Source organism: Temnothorax americanus, unplaced genomic scaffold (genome assembly GCF_048541705.1).
Source record: "Temnothorax americanus isolate GAGA-0224 unplaced genomic scaffold, ASM4854170v1 Scaffold3, whole genome shotgun sequence".
NCBI classification, from domain to species: Eukaryota; Metazoa; Arthropoda; class Insecta; order Hymenoptera; family Formicidae; genus Temnothorax; species Temnothorax americanus.
In genome coordinates, this window is record NW_027509442.1 from 3,824,747 (window position 1) to 3,845,637 (window position 20,891).

Genomic DNA, 20,891 nt, shown 5'->3' on the forward strand with positions numbered 1-20,891 from the left:
CAATTTTATTGCTGCATTTGCTGCCTCAATAAAAAGTAAGACCACCTTAGCATTTTTTGCCAACGTACGATTTTGTAAAAATATTTTTTCGCACAAGAGTATCAACAAAGACGCTCGACTTACTTTTCGAAGACCATTTTCCTGCATGAGAACACTCTGATGAGCCTTATTTGTCGCCCTGGCAGCCGCACTTCCGGACCACATCCTTCCGGATGGATGACGAGACTTGAAAGTGCTGTCACTGGCTTGATCGGACTGCCCACTTGGCGAACTGCGGTCGTCTCTGTATGGAGGACTTTCGTTCTCCTGCGTCGATCTGGAGTTCTTGAAGTACCTTCCGGAACCGTGTACCTTATTGGATCTGCAAATGCCATGAAATAAATTTTATAGCAATATATCGGAACTTTTCTTTAGAAATAATTAAATTCTCAGTTCTCAATTGTTCTAGTAAAAAAAAATTACATACATAATTTTTTGTCAAAAGAACAAGAAGAAATTTGAACTTCTGATAAAGGAGATAATTGTAATAATTTCAAAAATTAAGATCTTAATTTTAACTAATCGATACTTTTTAATTGACGTATTGTTGTGCAATAAAAATGTGTAAGGCAAAATTTCTTTCAAGATAAAAAAAAAGATTATTTAAATGCTTAGACTTAGAATATATAGAATTATAGAATATAGAATATATAATTAATTATCAGAAAATTTGAAGGTATAAATATTGATTTTTTTGTATAAATATTGCTTTATCTTATTATTAGATGTTTCAATGTACAAATTCATGATATCAATTTATCTTTCATCGTAATTTGGAACAGCATATGTATTTCCCTTACCTGCCTACAATATTCTTCAACACGCCATTAAGATAATAGCCTTCGTTCGCGTGACAGCAGCAGGCAGCCGGTGGCTTATGTGCCGCTGGCGGCACGCAACAAGGACAAGGACACACGCTATCGTTTTGGCTTCTGTTTTTACCAACGGCATGTCTGAGCTCACGCATGAGCTGATCCATGTCGCCCGGACTCGGTCCTGCCAATCGGACGACGATGATACTCAAATTGTCCTCCGCGCCGTAAGCCTGCGCCAGATCCTGAAGCCTTTTGGCAGCCAGAACAGGACTGGCCTCGGCTCTAGCCTCCCTCACAGCCTCCTGGACACTCAGGACCTCCCATAATCTCCGATTAGCCACTATGACAAACTCATCGTCGTCGTCCAGTGTTACTTCCTCGTATATCGGATCAGGCAGCACTAATGGAAACATGGCAGCATTGCCAAGTTGGTTCTTAACTGTCTGAGCCTTCTTCAACTTGGCAAAGGTCAAGGGACCCGCGGCTCGACAGAGGACAGCTTTGGCCTCTCCGGTAGAAGCCACTTTCAGAGAATATTTGGTCGAGGATTTTGGATATCCTTGCTGCGACGGCAGTTTTACTACGTGAACCAGAGTTGCGTCTACGCCGTACTTTTGGCCCTTTTCTTTGAGCTCCCTATGTGCCGACAGCAAGGTGTATTTCAAATATTCCTTTGATGTTTCTCGGATCGTTCGTTCTTCCAGCAAGAGACGAGGGATCATTTCTTGAAGGGCGCTAGGTGCCTCCTGGTTGGAACCACCGTCGAATATGCCGAACAGACCCTCGATGTTACAAAAGGACGGCATTCGCACTTGGGAAATGTATAGCCTTGGGAAATACGTGCAAATATGAGATTTCCAGCTTGTCGAAATGCACAATTTAATATAGAGTAGTTTGCTTCGCAGAAAATAAGTAGTATTGTGATACTTTTTGTAAAAATAAATTTCTTTCAATAAGTGTAAATAGTGTCTCTTTATCTATTTATCCTTTGCAATTTATCTATCTTGAGGGAATAAATACATATAAATAAATAATCCTACTTTTCACGCGAACCGGCAGTTTCCGAGAAACCCAATCGCCATGGTTGTTCGGTATTCTTTTCCGCCGCAACGATTTCTTGTTGATGCGGATGAGATGGCAGACTGGGTCTGTTCTGTCCAGACACATCCACCAATGATATCGGTCTTTGGGATCGGTAGTCTTGGAATTGTCGCGGATCCACGTGCAGTCGAGAGTTGCAGGATATATCGAGAAATTGCAATTGCGGTGGTACTAACATGGCCAGATTTACCCTGTCCAATTGATTGTGCGCCATGTCCAGCACCTGGACGAAATAAATATTTCATTGTTATGCTTTTATTATTTAGCTATATGTATTATCTATTAATATTTTTTATTGCCCTTTATATTTATATTTTTCTACGTTGACACATGTTATTTATAAAATCAGTCACTTTCCAAATATTGTAGTTTTATAAAGTATATTTATACGTTATTACAGAATTATTCTATCAAAATTGTTCTGTGATAACAAAAATATATCTCACGAAATAAGACCTTGATATTATATATAATAATAAATTCAGTTATAAATAAATGCAATTTTTTATGATTTAAATAATAAAACAAAGCTACAAAAAATGGAGAAAAAAAGAGAAAAAAATATTAAAAAATTTCACATATTTCTATTTTAGCTTGATTTTCAGCTTTTATGCATTTTTATAAAATATACTTATATATATTCTTTACTTATCTATATATTTTGTATCTATATTTAATAAAGTTTCAAAAAACTAATTACTGCAATTTTCCGCTTGTCTCAAGTCAACTCTATATATATAAATAGAATTAACTAATATTTTTAAGAATCAATAAAAGAATATAATAAAAGTTTGGATTGCAATCAGTCGCGCCTTACTTATGCAAATTATTTGATACAAATGACATTCGTGCGCCTTGTATTTAGAATCTTACCTTCAAGGACGTTGTTCTACTGAAGGTGGGACACGTTAATAGCCGATTAGAATGCACACGCAGCACGCGCAAATGTCGTAGATTTGCCACGTTGTCCGGAAGATACTGCAATCGGTTTCCGGACAACACCAGTTCTTCCAGATCGCCCCACGCAGCTATGCAACTGCAGAATTTCGCATCAATTTTAATGATAAACGTCATAAAATTATTTCGAATATCTTATCCATATCAATACTCGAATAGCACTTTTAGTTTGCTGAAATATCTTTTTTTTTATATATACGTATCTTGCGTCCGTTATTTTTGTTATCTGATAGCCGATATAGAATTATCGTTGTTTTTCCCCGTATCCTTTACAAAGAAGAATAGGCTCACCTTTCCGGAAGCGTGTCCAGGGTGTTGTAAGCGATATGAAGAACTCTCAAAGACGTAAACTTGGCGAGAGCATCTAGAGCGGTATCGGTCAGACAATTTGCCGTGACATATAATTTTTCCAAGGTGTGCGATCCCTGATGAGTTTTGCCGGCCTCTTCGCGATACGGAAGTTCGGAGAGCCGATTGTTGGAGAGGTTTAAAACTTTCATCCTGGAAAGGAGTTCGAAGTCTAAACTCTATTGCGAGCAAAATATTTACGATGAAAGTAACTCCATTCCGTAACTCTTTTCCGACGGTTAAATATGTGTTTTGAGAACATCTTTCTGCAGATTTGATAATGTGATTAATTATTGCATATATAAATAATATATAAGATATATTACTATTATTATTGTGTTTTTGTCACAATTTTAAAACGCAAATATGGATGTATTTATCAGCGAAATTTGAATTATATATATATATATATATATATATATATATATATATATATATATATATATATGAAACTATATGGTCTGTCTTACTTTTCGGTGTTCGCGAAAAAACTGGTTGGCAACGTGGTCAACATGTTGCCCTGAAGTGTTAAATGGACGATATTCAATGGTCTCCTGGGTGGTGGTAGGGCTTGTAGTCGGTTGTGAGGCAGATGGAGAACTTCCAGTCTCGAGGGTTGCGACAACAACCTGTCCGGGAGAGCCGTGAGAGCGTTGTGCGATGCGAAAAGGACGCGCAATGCTGGCAGTTCAGTCGTCCATTCCGGTAACGCGTCTAAATTGTTGCTGAGAGAAGTAAAAAAACAAATACAGGTTTCACGTAAAATAAAAATAGAATAAATAATAAAAAAACATTCTAAAATCTACTAATATATTATTAAATGACATATTAAATGACTTGCTAAAATGTATTTAATTGCTATTAAACAGCGCGTATTAAATAAATTGCAGGTCATCTTTAGATACTTTCGTCTTTAGTCTAAAGCAGCTAAAGTACTCGAATAAAAAATATAAAAAATAAAGAGAACTTAAAAATATACAAAATAGATTCAAGATAAAGTTTCATGGAGCGATTAATAATTTTTAAGATTAGTTAATAATATTTCATAAATTTTGGATTTAATGTTGATATATATTGCATTCACTCACTAGGAGACATCCAGATGCTCCAAATTAGTTGGCACAGGTTCGACAGTTAGTTTCTTCAATTCTATAAAAAAAGAAATAATTATTTTGATTCTAATTTAATGCCTTTACTTGTTCTTTCTCGATATATTAAAATTAAACAATCAATAAAAAATACATGTACATATTTACGGCACAATGTATATGAAATTCTACACTCACTATTGTTTCCAGCGATAAGTGATACAAGATTTCGGCCGCAAAGGGTTAATTCCGTTAAATGATTTCGTCCGCAGCGTACGCTTCTCAATTCTTGCAAAGCACTGATGTCCAATTTTTCAATGCTATTTTCGCTCACGTCCAGATGCGTCAGATTCTTTGTACGCAAAAAGAGAAAAAGAAAATAAATGTCAAGTTAACATTAATTATTTCTTAACCCTACTTTTTTCAAAAAAGCGCTTTATTTATAAATTAGTAAATTAGAAAAAAAAACAAAAAATCATATGAAAATAAAACAATAAAAATTTAGTAATTATAAACTTACACCGTAATTTCCCAAAATTATGTTTCCCTTCAGCTGATTGTTCCTCAGATTAATCTTGTGCAAATTGCTATGATTAGTTTTCTCATCCTTGTAAGATTTTCCGTGATCTGTCTTCGACAGAACTTCCTGTGAATTATCATAAAAATAAAAATTTGAAAAAGTTTGCGAAGCTATAATTTGTAAAATTCAAAGAATCCAAATTTTGCTATCTTTAAAAAAGCTAATAATTAATTAATAAACAAATGTACAGAAAAACTTCAGCAATATCTTTTTCTCCTTGTTTTAAATTTTATTAAACAAGAATATTTGCTTTTGTGATTAAAAACTTATTTTAAAAGCCTATGCATATACACATGTAAGGACTCAGTAAGGACTGTAAGGGATTGGATGCTGTGTTAGTTGTAAATGTGGCCGAAAGAGGTCCATTCGGTTAGACAGTTTCTCGTAAGTAAAATTCGGTTTCTTGTGTATATAAGGAGTGTTATAAGTTGGGCTTGATACTCTGGCTTCCCTTCAATACACGCATAAATCTTTCGCCTTTTACTAAAGATTTCCGTGGAGGGGAGCAACTTGATGAGTCTATAACAATTTTTTTTAGTACCCGGTGCAAACTGGGTCATAAATTAATCCAAAATTAAATCTAGGAAGATATATAGCTAATTCTATTACAAGCTATCTTAACCGTAAAGATTTAATAGGAGTTGAGTAGTTAAAAGATATTAACAACAATGTAATAAAAATCTTTTGGATATTTTTATCCAAATTGCCATGACAAAAATGTGCGAATAAAGCGACACAATATTACAAGTAAAACACATTTTTGTCGTAGCATGTATAATCAATAATAGGTATAGTCAGTACTCAGTAATGAAATGTTTATGTGTCAGACTCGTGTGAATAGTTAATTCACGCTAAGCTATAAGGTTCAAGGACGAATTGAGCAAATCAATAAAAGCAGCTTAGAATTCACGTACTAGAAGCTTACAATAGTATTACTTTTACTAGAAGTTTAATAAACTTTATCGCTTTATAATCTATCTATTCAACATCAAATCTATTTCAGACATCCGTGATCTAGGATTCATAATATTTTTGTATGCACCCAATACATTTTAATTTACAGACGTTTTCTTTCAAACGTGTTCAGTGTTACACGATATACAAAATTCTAAAGAAACATGTCTTGAATTTTTGTCAAAAGTAACTTATCAATTTACATCTTGCCTCGTACAATTCTTATCAACTTATAGATCACATAAAGAGTTCTTGGCACATTAAGCGTCTCTCATTTATTATTAACTATTTATTACGCTATGGAAGATAGTCTAACTTACTGTCAGAGTGAGAGCTCGCATGTTGAAAAAGGATGGTACGGTGTTGAGTAAATTTCCGACAAGGGAAATATTCCTCAGGTTTCTCAGCCGTGTCACTTCATCCGGTAGGTTCTTGATGGCATTACGGTCAAGGATCAGTTCTTTCAAACTGAAACATAGTGATGATGTTATGTTTAATAAGTAAAGATTACATCGAAGAAATTAACAGACTCAAGTGTTATTAAAAGTTAATATTTTTAGTATAACTCTCAGTTATTATTTATTTAAGAACCAAAGGACCCAACTTGACTTTAAGTTAACGTGTACGCTTCATTTATGTTCTTCTCATATTTAACTAACATTAAGTTCGTTTATTTATTTCCCTTATAATTAATGTATTTTTATTTTTGGTACTATATGAATTATAAAATTTTGATATACCGTATAAAAAATTTATTACAAATGAAAAATATAAATTAATTGAAAAAGGCAAGTTTTCGACTCGTTTATTTTTCGCAGGATAGTTTGATCAATTATTTCTAGAGAATTCTTGATAATTTTTTATTAAGATACTGATAAAGGAAGAATTTGTATCTGGAAGAGTTCGTTTGTAAATTATAGTTTTTGCGACGTAGTATAGCAGTGTAGTTTTTTTAGCTACTGTGAATCGTATCCCGAAGCTTCGGACACGCGAGTCGGTGAACCTAAACGAGCGAGCCGCCCACAGGATGTGCACTTGAGTAGAAAGTTTCGAATTATAGTGAAAACCTTCGTTGCAGTAAGCATCTGTGTCATCGGACAGACTTTCGATTTTTGCCATCAAAGAGAAGTAGCGGTTCTTATCAATAAACACGTTTAATCTGGCATAAAATTTAAAATTTTTATTTTGTTGTTGAGACCTAATTAAGTATATATAATATACCTCAACAAAATTTTTTGCATGTTCTTTTTGTTTAATATACCTTTAATCATTAAGTCAGTTTGTAATTGATCCTTCAAAAAAACGTGAAGATATTAATAGTTTTCGCGATATATATGCAATTTAAAATTCAAGAACTTCACAAATTAAAAAAGTTTTAAAGGAATACTTAAAACATCGTATCTCCTTAGTAATATAAAAAGGAGAAAGTACAGGAATATTGAACTGACAAATATTTCGAAAAGGTTTAAATGAATATTCACGATTGCAAAATATTTTAAATATTTCTGTGTATAAAGTTAACAATAAATAGCACCGACAATAATTAAAAAAATAATAATTGCAGAGATTACGAATAAAAATACGGTGCAAAAAAATTAAAACGTTATAAATATTGATTGTGGCAGATCGTAAATATGTAATCGTGATATTAACAGCGTCTATATCGCCGCTTTATTTTAGAATGTGCACTCGTTATTTCTCACCTGGTTTGGCACTTCTTGCTTTGCGATGTTGCTGCGCACACATTCACTCAAGAGCGAGGCAGTGTTCAAGTACCGAAGTACTTTCTTCGGTACGCTCGGTAGATATGATTGTTATCAAGCAATATTGTTCGAAGAATATACTCGTTTTATACGTATTCCACAGATTTCATTTTTGTGAATTCTTTTCTTCTATTGTCGTTTTCATAATATATCGTACATGCGTAGAGAAATATTTAGATGTTAAAACTTTTCGCCACAAGTATCTGGCATGATTTGTTTTATTACGTTAGTTTTTATAATGTTTTATTTTGTAGAATTGTTTATATTGAATAAAGTTATATAAAGACACAACGCTATACTGTATAGATGTTAAAAATCCCTCAATATTAACGATTTTTTCCCAATATTACGTTATCTCTCCGAATGCCGCAAAGTCCTGGAACATCTTGACTCACTGTAAAGGACATTACGTCCTCGCTGCGAACGATATTGTCACTTTACGAGGCGAATTTTGTAAATTGCAAATCGTGCGCCACACATGCAAAAAACTTTCATCATCGAACGCGTATAAAGTATCCTGCGTGGTGAAACCTAAATTTCCGCAGATTTGAGATTTTTCACGACACAACGATCCAATTTTTAACACTGATCCCACGGACGTGCGCGGACTTTAAGGAGTTTAATCGACTGAAAAGTTTCGCCGACCATCTCCTCGACCACGCGGGATTTCCGGCGGCGACTCGGAAGCGATCTCCGCGGCTTTTCGCGGCACGATTTTCGCGGCCGGAGATGCACACTCGCGGCGGCTCTTCCGAGGACTAAAGAGGTCGGTTGAAAGGCGAACTTATTCCTCTTGAGGATACCGTCTTGTGGCGAGGGAAGAAGAGGGAGGGCAAGACCGAGGATGGGTTGGCTGACCACTCTGATGTAACAGAACAGAAATTGTCTGCCGCGGTGTACGAAGCGGGACCGAGCGATAATGCGCCGTGGCTTAGACCGTAAGTACATCAGCGATGGCCGGCGTAGCCGGTGAAATCCTTGTTACATATAATACCTTAATTCCGCGTGAATAACGTCGCCAAATTATGCCGTTTAAAGCATAATGCGCGGTATATGTGGGCGACACGAATGCCCATCCTTCGAAATCCGCCTGAATATTCCGGGACGCATCAGGATAATTTCAAGAATATTTGTGCTTCAATACGCTTAATTATACAGAACTATTTTGGATATTCAAATTGTTCAAAAGCCGACGTAATAACGCCATTATTATATTGTATGAATAGCGAGACGATTTTAGCACAAGGGAATTAACTGCGTTATCAGCGAGTGTATTTAAATGAAAAGCGAATTTAATTATACGCGAGAAAACCTATAAAGATCCAAGTCTCTATGATCCTCGTCGCAAGGTCCTTTATTTGAGAACCTTTTGTTCTCGCATATCTGGGTCAACTGTGCCCGGAACGACGGAAGCACTCGCGTTATCGCGCTATAGCCGTATAATCTTAAATTCAGATTCGGTTTTCTCTCGTTTTTGGGCGCTTCGTTTGACACGATCGTCGAAAGTGAATCATGCAAAATTGCCTTAAAGTGCCCCGACTCTTTCTGCGGTGGAACGGGGTTAGGCAACACCGTGCAGTAGTCGTAAGTCGAGGCAGTGGCGCGAGACGGCGAGGCTCAGGTGGAAACCGGCGCACGCGAGCCAAGAAGAGGTGAATGTCTATGAAACTTATGTCTGGCCTGGCGAGTGTTTCATCCCGGATAATTAGATCTCGCGAGACCCTCGTACTTTTAAACGAACGTAAATTTCCAGAAATACACTGCGCCACGCCGCTGTGGTTCGTAATCGAAAGCATCGGCGCGTGAAGACCCGTTTCGAGAGAAAAACAAGCATAAAATTTCATATATTATCGTCTTCGTAATTTCTAGTAATACTAATATATTAACTAGGCAAATAAAATTCTTTGTGTTTACGTAGTTTGGTTTTTTTTTTAATTTTACGATGTCTATGAAATTATATTTCTAGAAAATGGAAATATTTGGGAAGAGCAGGCGTGGATTCAATCAAATGTAGAAACGCGAGATGTAGAAACACGTGGATTCAATCAGAGACGCAGTCCGCTTGTTTCTTTGCAAAATAAATTGAAAATTGCTTGGCGTTATTGAGGAAAATAAAAATAATATTTCAGAATTTAGATAAGGAATATCGTAGACATCAGATATATCTTCTAACATTGTGTAGATTCTGTTTAGATTTAGAAAAAGATGTCAGGGATGCACTAAAGCTACATTAACTTGCGTCGATTATGCCCCTGATGGCGGTTGAACGGAGATTTTCGTTTATCTAAATAACCATCTTGGAAAAGTGGGTGAGGGGCAGAAAGGGGTGTCTCCTATCCGTAATGATCATCAAGACTAAATTCGTCTTTGGGCTCACCGACGAACCTGTGCGAGAAGCACTTTTACCTTCCATGCGTGTGTGCGCGCGTGCAGCGACATCGTCGTGTTCACACCCCGTAGTTCCTCCCCCCTCGGCATCCTCATTTCCGGTCGGTGGAAAGCGGTTTTCGAGAAACTTTACGTAATCTGCGTCTCGATTGTGCGCTCCCCCCTCGCAAAATCAAATTTTTGCGTTGTCTAAAGTTGCGCGAAACTAAGAAACTTATCATTTCTTCGTGAGATCTTTATAATATCTCGAACTCAATGATGCAAAGTATTCTAAAGCACAGATTACACATAGTCTTATAAATTAGACAAAGAATGTAACACGAAGAAGAAAAATTGTATTTATGTTATCGTGCAACTAATTATTATTTAATTATTTTTATTTTTGTTTAATGATTAAAAATTTGTTTGATAAATTGAGAGAACAATGACTATAGTGGACACATTTAGAACTCATTTTCAAAGAAATTTATACATTTTGGCTATACAATACTTTAATTATTTAATACATGACTCTCCATTTGCGGAGAACGGAAGAACTAAAATCATTTTGATGTATTGTACAATTTTCAATAATCGATATTATATGTTTCTCGAGTTCTAATATCGGCAGTCGTCGCAAGTTTTTCGGGAAACCGGAGAATTAACAGCACTATTCGATCATTATCACGCGCGTTGATTTTCCACACGAGCCCGTTATCAGCGCTGATCGACAATAGCGCGCGTGATTAATGTGTTGGTAATTAATTGTACTCGTAGATCGACGCGCATAAATCAGGTTATACGAAGGGAAAATTTAACCACGTGCACATTAATGCATACAACCCTCCATGCTGACAATGAGTAATAAAATAGATATCCCGTTGCAGTGACCGCTAATAAAGAAATAATTGGAAAGAAACGAGTCAGGATTCTTAAGGAGCCGATTATCACGAGCATGTTTTCTTATAACACTCTCTAGGATAAAAAACACGATCGATCACAATGCTTTAATCAAAGTCTACTTAAATAAGAAACAAGTGATATAACACAGATAAAAAGATCTTACAGATATCTGCTATGCATGTCTGATAAGCATCAATCTCTTCTGATAATTGAGAACAAACAAGCGAGAAGATCTCTTCCATTTAAGCGGGGATTATTAATTTAATCTATTTTTGTTACAGGCAAAACAGGTAGATAAAGACGTAAGTATAAAGTTATACACGTACTTGATCAACCGGCAGATATCAGTTGGAATTATCTCGATCTTGTTGTCCGAGAGATTAAGGTAGGTCAGCGCGGGCAGCTCCAGCAGTTCCCTCGGGACTCTGTGGAGATCGTTGCTCTCCAGATGGACGGCATGAAGTTTGGGAAACCTGTGTAGAGGAATGGTGAGTTACGAATTAACTACCAATTAAAGTTTCCCTCCAGTCTCGCCGCGTTTGTGCGGATACTCATACGCTTTTCATTACTCTTATCAAAGAAGAGGGTTAATCCATCCGCGTTCTAATTACTCTCGATATTCCGCAAGAATTAATTTAATTTCTCCTTTTGTCTTTCTTATCGGTTCTTTTTCTTATTAATCTCTAAATTAAATTAAAGTCGGAGGGTATTCGGCCACTACTTAACTTTTTTTTTAATCGCGCAATGATCGGAGAAAATCAGAAGTCATGAAAACCGAATGGAAGAACCAAATAAGTTTTTTTGTATTATTAATGTGGATGTAGAAAGTGTACCTGTGCAGAAGCTTCAGATTGTTATCAACGTTAGTGAACTGGTTGCATCCTAATGCGAGCTCCTCTATTGCTGGGAAAGCAATCGCGCTGTCGGGGACCCTTGATAAGCCTGCCTTGCACAAGTCCAACTTTTTGGGGCATGTCGGCAACTGCGTAGCCTTTAAAAACATGGAAGACAATGTGATACATTAATATTACAAATATATATATATATAATACGATATAAATAAAATAAATAATATTATATATAAACATACGTTAATATCAATAAGTAAGATTATCTGAAAAATATCTTCTTACGAGAAATCTTTGATATAACTTGATTAAGAAATATATGACGCAATATTAAGATAATTTCATTACGTTACAAGATTTCCATTTCGCAAGTAAGATTAATTTATTGTAAGCAAATAGAGAAAGTGATCGCCGTCGGATGGATTATTATTGCGTAGGTAGATTTTATTATTACGGTTTTCATAAACTGTAAAACTATGTGTGCCGCGTTTACCTCGAACTCCAAGGAGTCCGTATCTATGGTGTCGTCTCCGTTAAAGTCACACTCCTCCATAATAGCAATCAAATCTCCGACACGCACCATCTTCCGAACCGCCGCACATTCTTGAGCGAGCACACACGTTTCGCATTGAGCGCGCGCGCACGATTTAATTAAAATCCACAGTTCACTTTGACGTAATCATCGTTCGACGTGTAAGCCACATAGTTCACTTCGCAGAGTGTAACAGCCTATTAAAAAATTTGTTCACGAGGATGTTGGAATTTTGTTTTTGCCCCTTGCATTATAACACTTAATTTTACATTGCTGCATTTCGTCACACACGCACGTCGATCCTTTAAAATTGCAAATTGCGTTATCTTAATTAATGTCGATTTCAATGAGCTACGTTCCGTTCTGTTGTGATTCTTCGTACATAATAATTTCAATAGTTTCGCTCAGATCAATCGATTCGTTAGCGTACCTATAGACGAAAGAGAGAGAGAGAGAGAGAGAGAGAGAGAGAGAGAGAGAGAGAGAGAGAGAGAGAGAGAGAGAGAGAGAGAGAGAGAGAGAGAGAGAGAGAGAGAGAGAGAGAGAGAGAGAGAGATCGCATAATAAAATGAGTCAATTATAATTTAACAATATCCGTACGCGGCGTGATGATTAATCAGACATAGAGAGTATCGCAATCGTCGAAGCAGGCGTTCGAACGAAACAGGCGAACGAATTTTAACGTTGTAATTTCGTCACGTCGTTTCGATTTGTCCTTCCGAAGGTTGTGCATTCGAAATTACAAAACGGCAATCGACAGGCGGCAAATATTGAATCGCGTACAAATATGGACAGCTCACAAATTTAAAAATAGAGTGACATATGATACGCGCAATAAAATAAAACAATTTTACGCGGAGTTATACATGTTCATGTGTGCCTGTAACAGGAGATATATTTTTATAAATTTTTCTTTTATTAATCATTTTCTTTTATTACTCATTTGTGTGCGGATGTTAATACATTATACATGCGTGATAATATATTGTGTCTATACAATCATCTCACGTTCTCAGAATTCCATAATTTTGAGGTCAATCAATAAATTATAGACTGACTTTTTAAAAATAAAATTTTTATAATAGCATACGAATAAATGATTAAAGAATAATTAAATTATATTTTATTTATATATTTTTGTTTTAAATGCAAATAAAATCAATATAAAAATAAACAAATATCGTAAAAATAAAATTTCCTTTCCAATAATTTCTTTAAATTTAATCAAACAATTTATTTGTTTTATTTTTGTTTTTAATATTCGCAATAATTTATTCTACGTTTGCGTTTCGTTTTTTATACGCTCTTTGTGACTCGATTTGGACCATTTTATCGTCGAGTAACCCAAAGATTATAATGCATTCAGCCTTGCTGAACTTCATTGTAAGAAACCAACGTAAAGTAGCGGCGGTGCACGAGCAATATTTGTGTCGACAAGTATTGTTCTGCTCGTTGCCCCGGCTACGAATAGTCTCTCATTGTCCGCGGCGGATTTTCAGCCGAACAATGAAGACGTCAGTCATAGCTTTCTTATCGGCGTTAGATTCGTTCGCGATCGCGCGCCGACATCCCTAAAACAATACGACGGAAAAATCGCTACCGGTATCATTAGAAAGCAGAACGTCGCGCACCAAATCAAACCACAACAAAAAAATAACGTAAATAATTCCATATTATTAAATTTAACGAAAAAATAAAAGCTAAAAGAGAAAGAACATTTCGATTTATAGATTAGAACAAAGTTATATTTAAATTCAGATCGATAATTTCTCCAAATCAGATTGATTTCAATTGTGTCGTGTCGAATTCTATCTCGATTTTTCAAAACCTAAAAAATGTGGCTTGTTATTTTTGTGGAAAAAACGAATTTGACCGGAGAATTTTATTTTATATTTTTATACGTTTCTTCTCCCCCCTCCCCACACACATAGGAATTAACACGTTGTCTTCTTTTTAGCTAATAATTTTTGTCATTGGGCTAAGAGTATACACAGAGAGCTTGCTCATTAATAATTATCGTCTTGAACTTGATAGATTTTTAAAGCTCGGCAGCTTCTTAACTTTATGGAGGGATTCGTAGAATAAAATTTCTTGTCGGCGTAATATATAATGTAGCTTTACCATAATAATTGAGTATCTTTTTCTCGGGACGCCATTAGAGGAAGTGCCACTGTTGATGAAGGGGAAAATGGGATTAAGTACGAAGAAAAGAGAGCGATACCATGTCGCGGGAAGGAGCTCGAGTCGCGTGAGCGAGCACGATCGTCGCATGATGATTAATTTCCGGTCTAGCGGCATCAAATCCGAGAGAAAGTGATTTACGTTTTAGACGTGTATATACTACATAGTCTTATATAACCGAACGTTCGACGAGTTTAAAGGCGATTCTTTTTCACAGGAACCCTCGAGGCATTAATAATCGGGGTTTTAAGTGATCAGATTCGTTCGAGCGATACGTTTCTGACTAATACTAGCTATACGAAACTCCCAGCAGCACCCTCGTAGTGGTATCCCGGATTTAAGTCCACTCTTCTTCCGTTGTCTCAATTCCACCAATTTCCCGACGATAATTTCCCATCGGAACCCCGATCGATCGATTCTACTTTCCGATCGCGACTTCGGCTTCGCGCCGACCGTTCTCGAGTTTCCATCCGATTCGGAATTCTGTACAGGAGGAGGAGAAGGAAGAGAAGTAGGAGAAAGAAAAAGAGAGGAGAAAAAGCTACGAAGAATATAGAAAACGGACGGGAGGAAAAGAAGGTGAAAAAAGTCGCGGGTAAGACGGCCGGTTGACACACGCCGGCGATGGGTTGAGAAGGAAACGAGACGAAACGACGTTTCTAGTTTCCAGCTAACGGACGCGCTTAGCTCACGCACCGTGAAGGAAACGAGATAGAAAGCAGCGGAGACCGAAGGGGTTGAAGGCGAAAAAGAATGGAAAGAAGAAGCTCCGTGTCTCGGTTATATGCACTCGTCGACTAACGAGGGAAGTAATCGAGAAAGTGCCCGAGAAAGTTCAGGCCAGTCGATACTGATGCGTCAAGCGAGCTGCGATAATCCGCCGCGCGATAATCCAGGACTATAGCAGCGGAGAAGATTGCAAAGAGAGAGAGGAGGGGTGGAACGTGGTCTTTTCTTGACGACAATCACTCTTTTAGCGTTGAAAACTTTCTATCTTCTCTTTCTTTCTTCTTTTTTGATTTAAGAGCGCGCTCAAGTTAGGGTCAAGCCTTACGAGTCGTAACGAAGATAAATAATCCTGAGAATCTGTGTGGATTAAGGGTGCGCGGGCAATCAGGAACGCCACGGAAATAATGAGCTGTGAAATAGATTCAGCGATGTACAACGTATACGTGTGTATATGTGCGTGTGTGTGTGTGTGTGTGTGACGCACGAATTATTATGAGATATAATTAGCGAGTACTGTTATCGCATCGGACGTGAATTCGCTTAACACCGTATACCGTTCGACACGTGCGGAGTAAATGCATCATCATGTGAATTATGTAAACCGTTAAACGAGTCTTCTAAAACGTTCGGAGAGAACAATCGTGGCAATTATACGAGTAACGTAAGAGGTGAATTAAGGACGAAAAGTAGATTAGGGAAAGTTGATAATTAAGATTGTTGCTTTTAATAGCGCGTTAATTTTCGTGATCGATAATACATCTTAAATTACAGTAATCTGCGTTAAACGATATATCGACATTACGAAATAAGCTGTGTTAATTGAATGTTTCTAAATAATAAAATAAACTTACATTATTTAGCATTTCATAATTTGTTATACATATATATTAAAAAAGCATAAATTTCTTTTATAAAAATATAAATAAAAATATTATTTATATATAAAAAATATTATTTATAAAAAGACACAAACCAACATGACACAAATCTTTAATACACTATTATTTATTGCAATTTTGTACATGACGCACAGAATACTTCATCAATTATTGAATCCACATATGAAGTGATAAAATTATTATGTGTGGGAAAAGTTTTACGATTTCTCTTGACACTCACAAAATTTCGCTCAACCGCGATCCTTTTTTAATGTCCCTGCGAAATTAACGCTATAGGATCGGGACGGTTTCCGGTTTGTTTAATAACAGGTACATCCGCTGAGTCAGATAAATCGCGCTTAATCGATTATCGGCAACCGCGTATCGGTGCGGTTTCGGACGGTTAAAAATTCTGACCGCACAACGCATGCAACGATTAATTTCCCGGGATAGTACCTGAAGGTAAACGTGGCAACGACGTTCAAACGTACTTGCGAGAGTTTCTTTGATGTTTTAGACTTTTAATTAATGCCCGATATACTTATTTCGATAATTAGCGTACGATTCAAGTTGAGAAAAAACATAGTTTTATAGAAGTTGTATAAGGTACCTATATCATAAAAATCGCAATGTTTTACTCACCATTTAATAAAATTATTAAAATTAATTTTTCCGTAAAAATTTTTAACAAAAATTCAACTGTGTAATCTATTCTTCATAAAGTTAACAATTTTATAAAAATCATTCGCATAATTTAATTTGCCAAATTTAATCCTCAACATTAATGCACATTCCGCAATTACGCGCTTTGAATCCTCACGAAGAAGAGGCGGACTGAAAATTTACGAAAGTACGTACTTCCGCGAGATTAATGAAAACTTTATGGAATATCCGTTCAGCATCCGGGATGAACATCGCGCTTTTCCAACGGGCGTCTTAATTCCATCAATTTCCGAAGTTGAGCACGATCGCGAAGTAACGCTCGTCCATTCAAATGCGAAACGTATATCTGAGATATCTATATAGGTATACGTTCGCATCCTGCGAGAGATTCGGAATTCTTAAACCGAACGTCGTCCCGAGTGTCAGTCGAAAAAAGACGCTCGAGAAACACTGGTCTAGTTGGTACGTCGTCTCCGTCTGTTCGCCGGATACGGAGCATTATTCACGACTACCGCCGGCACGTCACTGACAAGAGCCGCGCGGAGACTTTGTCGCGTGTCCCGCGGCACGTAAAGCGGAAGAGAGCACGCTCAGGTGCTTAGCATTGCGCAATTTTTGCGTCTGCTAGACACTTCGGGTTTCAGCCTCAGGATATTATACGAAAGGACAACACGTAGGTGCTGCTCCGACATTGACATTTAGCCGCTGGGAAAATACACACACAGAAGCACATAAACACACGTAAACACATTTGTGAGTGGAAATTCTTGACTTCCTCGACAATCCTTATACTCGACTTGACTAGATGTACCTCTGTCTAGTTACGAGATAAAAATTCTCGAGAGAAAGATGTGCGATCTCATTGTATTTCAATAGAAAATTCGGAAGAAGAAAAGAGAAAATATTAAAAATTGTAGTGTAAAATCATAGATAAATATTATAGATAAATGTCTAATTTAAAAAAACTACACGTGTAAGTACTTTGTTATTTATATAAAAAGACCGTACACACACATGAATAAACTTTATTTTTATTATACACATGTATATAATAATATAATATATTATATAAAAATATTCAAAATAAAAATAAAAATTTACTAAGTTATAATTTAAAAATTGTAACTTATCAGCGTCCAACGATTAAAAAAGTTTCTGAATGTTAATTCGAAGAACTTCAGATTTTAAAAATTTAGGAACATACGTAAACAGGATATAATTTACTTCAAACATTACGTTTCTACTGTAGATGCATGGCGGTCGAAATAAAAGTAATGGTGCGACGACATGGTTGAACCCTCGCGGGAGATTGGCGACGCGTTTTATCCTTTCTTCTATTCTCAATTACGGGGACGCATTGCGCAATCTTCGCGATGCGGCCAGAAGACTTCCCTAATGGCCAATTTGAAGATCAATTTCGCGTGCCCGTACCGTTGGAATGCACATAACGGTTCGCATATATCCGCGCTTCTTCGTCTCTTCCAAGAGAAAGAAGAGTTCAGCTGAATAAGATTTCAGCCTGTACCACCTTCTCGTCAATTCTTATTTTCTCGCAGCGAGATATAGATTGAACCACCTCGTCATACCGTGACATCATATTTTATTCTTGTGTTATTGATTAAGTAATATTTCGAAGTTATAAGAGTTTCTATAAAATGTGATGTCAAGTCAGTTAAAATTCAGAGTTAAAATCTGCCACTATTAGAAATGCTGATGTGGTGAATAGCAAATATATAGCTTAATCCAATTAAGTCTTTCAGCATCTTTAAATACGTCAATACGTCAACGACTTATATCTGTACAAAATTTACTAATTAAGTTGAAAATAAGTCTGTCTAAGCTTGAAATTTTGCGTGAAAAAGAAAATTGTCGTCAAATGATGTAAAACGATTTCGCAACGAAACTCTCGCCATCATCGGCGGCGAGGAAACCGCGCGACAAATAAACCTCAATTAAACTTCTTGAGCGCTCGGTGGAGAAGTTGTGCATGCCGAAGAAATTAGCTGACTTTATCAACATCAACCATCATTCCAAACAGTGAAGTTAGTTATTTGCCGTTTTCCATCTCGCAACGTTTTGCGATTATTTTTCGAACAAAATTTTCGTTGAACGCCACGAATTGTCTCGAATTCTCGGAATGTATATTTTTTTACCTGCAATTTCGCGCTATATAATGATCATTTTTTTCAGCTGTAGCACGCCGGCGAGATCCTCGGTTTTGCATTTCACGGTGGGCCGAGCGTGTCGATCCAATCTCGAATTGTTCGAACGGGCACCAGCGAGCGACACGCGTCGTTCGTTAAGGTGAAATTCCTCAGTTTGCTTCTGACTATTTCGAATGAGTCATCCGAAGCGAAAGAAAGCTGTATAAATAAATAATGTCCGCGCCGTGCGAATAGCGCGCGCGACGACTGTCCTCGCATCGCGCATCGACGAGAAATCGAAACGCATATGCACAGAGAGGTTTCTCCAATATGATAAACTGTATCGCAATATTTCTTAGAATCGAATCGAGTCATCTAATCGCTCGATTTTGCACATGACAGGCATCACGTGCGAACCCTATTTAAGTTACAATTACAGTCGCAGGAAAGCTAATTGCGCCGATATCACGTTACGTTATCATGATTCGTATGACTGGCTGTTAAGGCTAATAAACTCCAGCTCCAGAGTTTCGTTGTTCATTCCCTCTCGAGAACTACCCCCGCGAGCGAGGACGCAAGATAAGGGTTGCGAGAGAGCGCAGTAGACGATATCGCGTCGCCCGATAATTTACGGGCGAGTAACCGAAGGGAATACGAGGAGAAATAGAGAAAGGGAAAGGCACAGAGGGAGAGGGAGAGAGAGGGGAAAAGGAAAAAGAGAAAGAGAGAGAATGAGCGCGTTTTCGGATATAGGAACTGGAAGTATCCGTGGAAATATAGGAAGCGTCTTGGGGATACGTTACGTTACACCTGTGCCGAGGCTCCGTCGAGCCTTTTATCTGAAATTCCGCGCGAGGAGTGACGCGGGGTACGCCGGGCGAGGGAGATACGGAAAGGATATTTGATATACGTGATCGAACGTGCGCGGAAAAGATATTTGAATAACGCGATAAGGATTCTTTTCCACCGTTCGATAAATGCATTCCGGCCGTACCGGGCCGTCTGTTTTTGTCGCGGAAAAGCCGGAAACGCGTCGTGGCAGGCGGGAGTCGGACGGGAGAGGAATTGACGAGGGTAGATATCTAGGCGATCGGTCGATTAGGCGGGTGTGGGAGGACTCGCGGGGGGTGAATTGGATACGAGGAAGGTGACGAGATACCGTTCGTTTGATTCGTGTGGATGAGAAAATGAGGTGCATGAGCTTGCGTTGCTCGCCTGTTTCGTCTATTTCGTGGATTGTTTGGAGTAATTGCCTCATTGGAACAAGTGCGACGCAATAAATACAGAAACAGTTATATTCTTTATAGTAAAAATAGTAAAATAAATAGTCAATAAATTATTAAAAAACAATGGTTGTTTGTTAAAAATGCATAAAAAGATCTTGGAGTAATTTGTGTAATACATTATAAAATTATTAAAAAATGGGTACCATTTTCGGCCTGAAAGAAATATTTTGATGACACAATTTATCTTATATATTTTCAAAATTACTTTTTATTAATTTTAGACCATAATATTTTTATAATTATTGTATTATTTCTACGTTACTGCTGATAATACTGATATTATTTTTATATTCTTATTTTTAATATGTCAGTGTTATTGTTAGACGGGAAAGACATTGAAATCCGCGTACTGTTACATTTCTGCAGGATTCTGCCGTATCAACGTAGCCTTCCTTTTTATCTCAGTTTAACTTCTTCGTTTCTCAAAAGATAGTGTTACAATCTCAGAATTGAATTTGATGATTAAATGTTTTTTCTTTATATTTATATCAGTTAGAAAAGCGTATATTTACCTGCTGAAAGAGATTACATTTATCTCGAATATTTCGTTTTGTCTGATTGTCAGGGAAATATTAATTGTGAGATAGTTTTGGACATTAGAATCTTCAAATTTGAATGTACCTTTTGAAGTTTTGATTTAAGAAAAAGAATATTTAAATTGAGAGATTATATGCTTATTTATACAAGTTAAATATTTAGAAATATGATAATTTAA

General features: G+C 36.8%; 2 protein-coding genes and 1 non-coding gene across 4 annotated transcripts in view; 2 read left to right on the plus strand and 1 right to left on the minus strand.

Annotated features, from left to right (window-relative positions):
* The window catches only part of LOC143900069 (uncharacterized), a 219,619-nt gene that overhangs the window by 12,999 nt on the left and 185,729 nt on the right, over positions 1 to 20,891 (plus strand). For both annotated transcript variants that reach the window (XM_077411021.1, XM_077411022.1), the window contains exon 2: positions 11,197 to 11,217. In XM_077411021.1, the coding sequence (XP_077267147.1) occupies positions 11,197 to 11,217 (21 nt within the window). The remainder of the gene's footprint in view (positions 1 to 11,196; positions 11,218 to 20,891) is intronic.
* Phlpp (PH domain leucine-rich repeat protein phosphatase) overlaps positions 1 to 20,891 on the minus strand; it is a 69,622-nt gene that overhangs the window by 5,234 nt on the left and 43,497 nt on the right. The window contains exons 6-17 of the mRNA XM_077410994.1: positions 11,749 to 11,906; positions 11,242 to 11,388; positions 6,203 to 6,350; positions 4,869 to 4,994; positions 4,547 to 4,700; positions 4,349 to 4,409; positions 3,731 to 3,985; positions 3,204 to 3,413; positions 2,829 to 2,991; positions 1,895 to 2,178; positions 840 to 1,682; positions 124 to 361 (exon numbers count right to left, since the gene is read on the minus strand). Of these exons, the coding sequence (XP_077267120.1) occupies positions 124 to 361; positions 840 to 1,682; positions 1,895 to 2,178; positions 2,829 to 2,991; positions 3,204 to 3,413; positions 3,731 to 3,985; positions 4,349 to 4,409; positions 4,547 to 4,700; positions 4,869 to 4,994; positions 6,203 to 6,350; positions 11,242 to 11,388; positions 11,749 to 11,906 (2,787 nt within the window). The remainder of the gene's footprint in view (positions 1 to 123; positions 362 to 839; positions 1,683 to 1,894; positions 2,179 to 2,828; positions 2,992 to 3,203; positions 3,414 to 3,730; positions 3,986 to 4,348; positions 4,410 to 4,546; positions 4,701 to 4,868; positions 4,995 to 6,202; positions 6,351 to 11,241; positions 11,389 to 11,748; positions 11,907 to 20,891) is intronic.
* Positions 5,366 to 5,486, plus strand: LOC143900693 (U5 spliceosomal RNA). Its single transcript, XR_013257856.1, has one exon. It is a non-coding gene; the product is annotated as a U5 spliceosomal RNA (small nuclear RNA).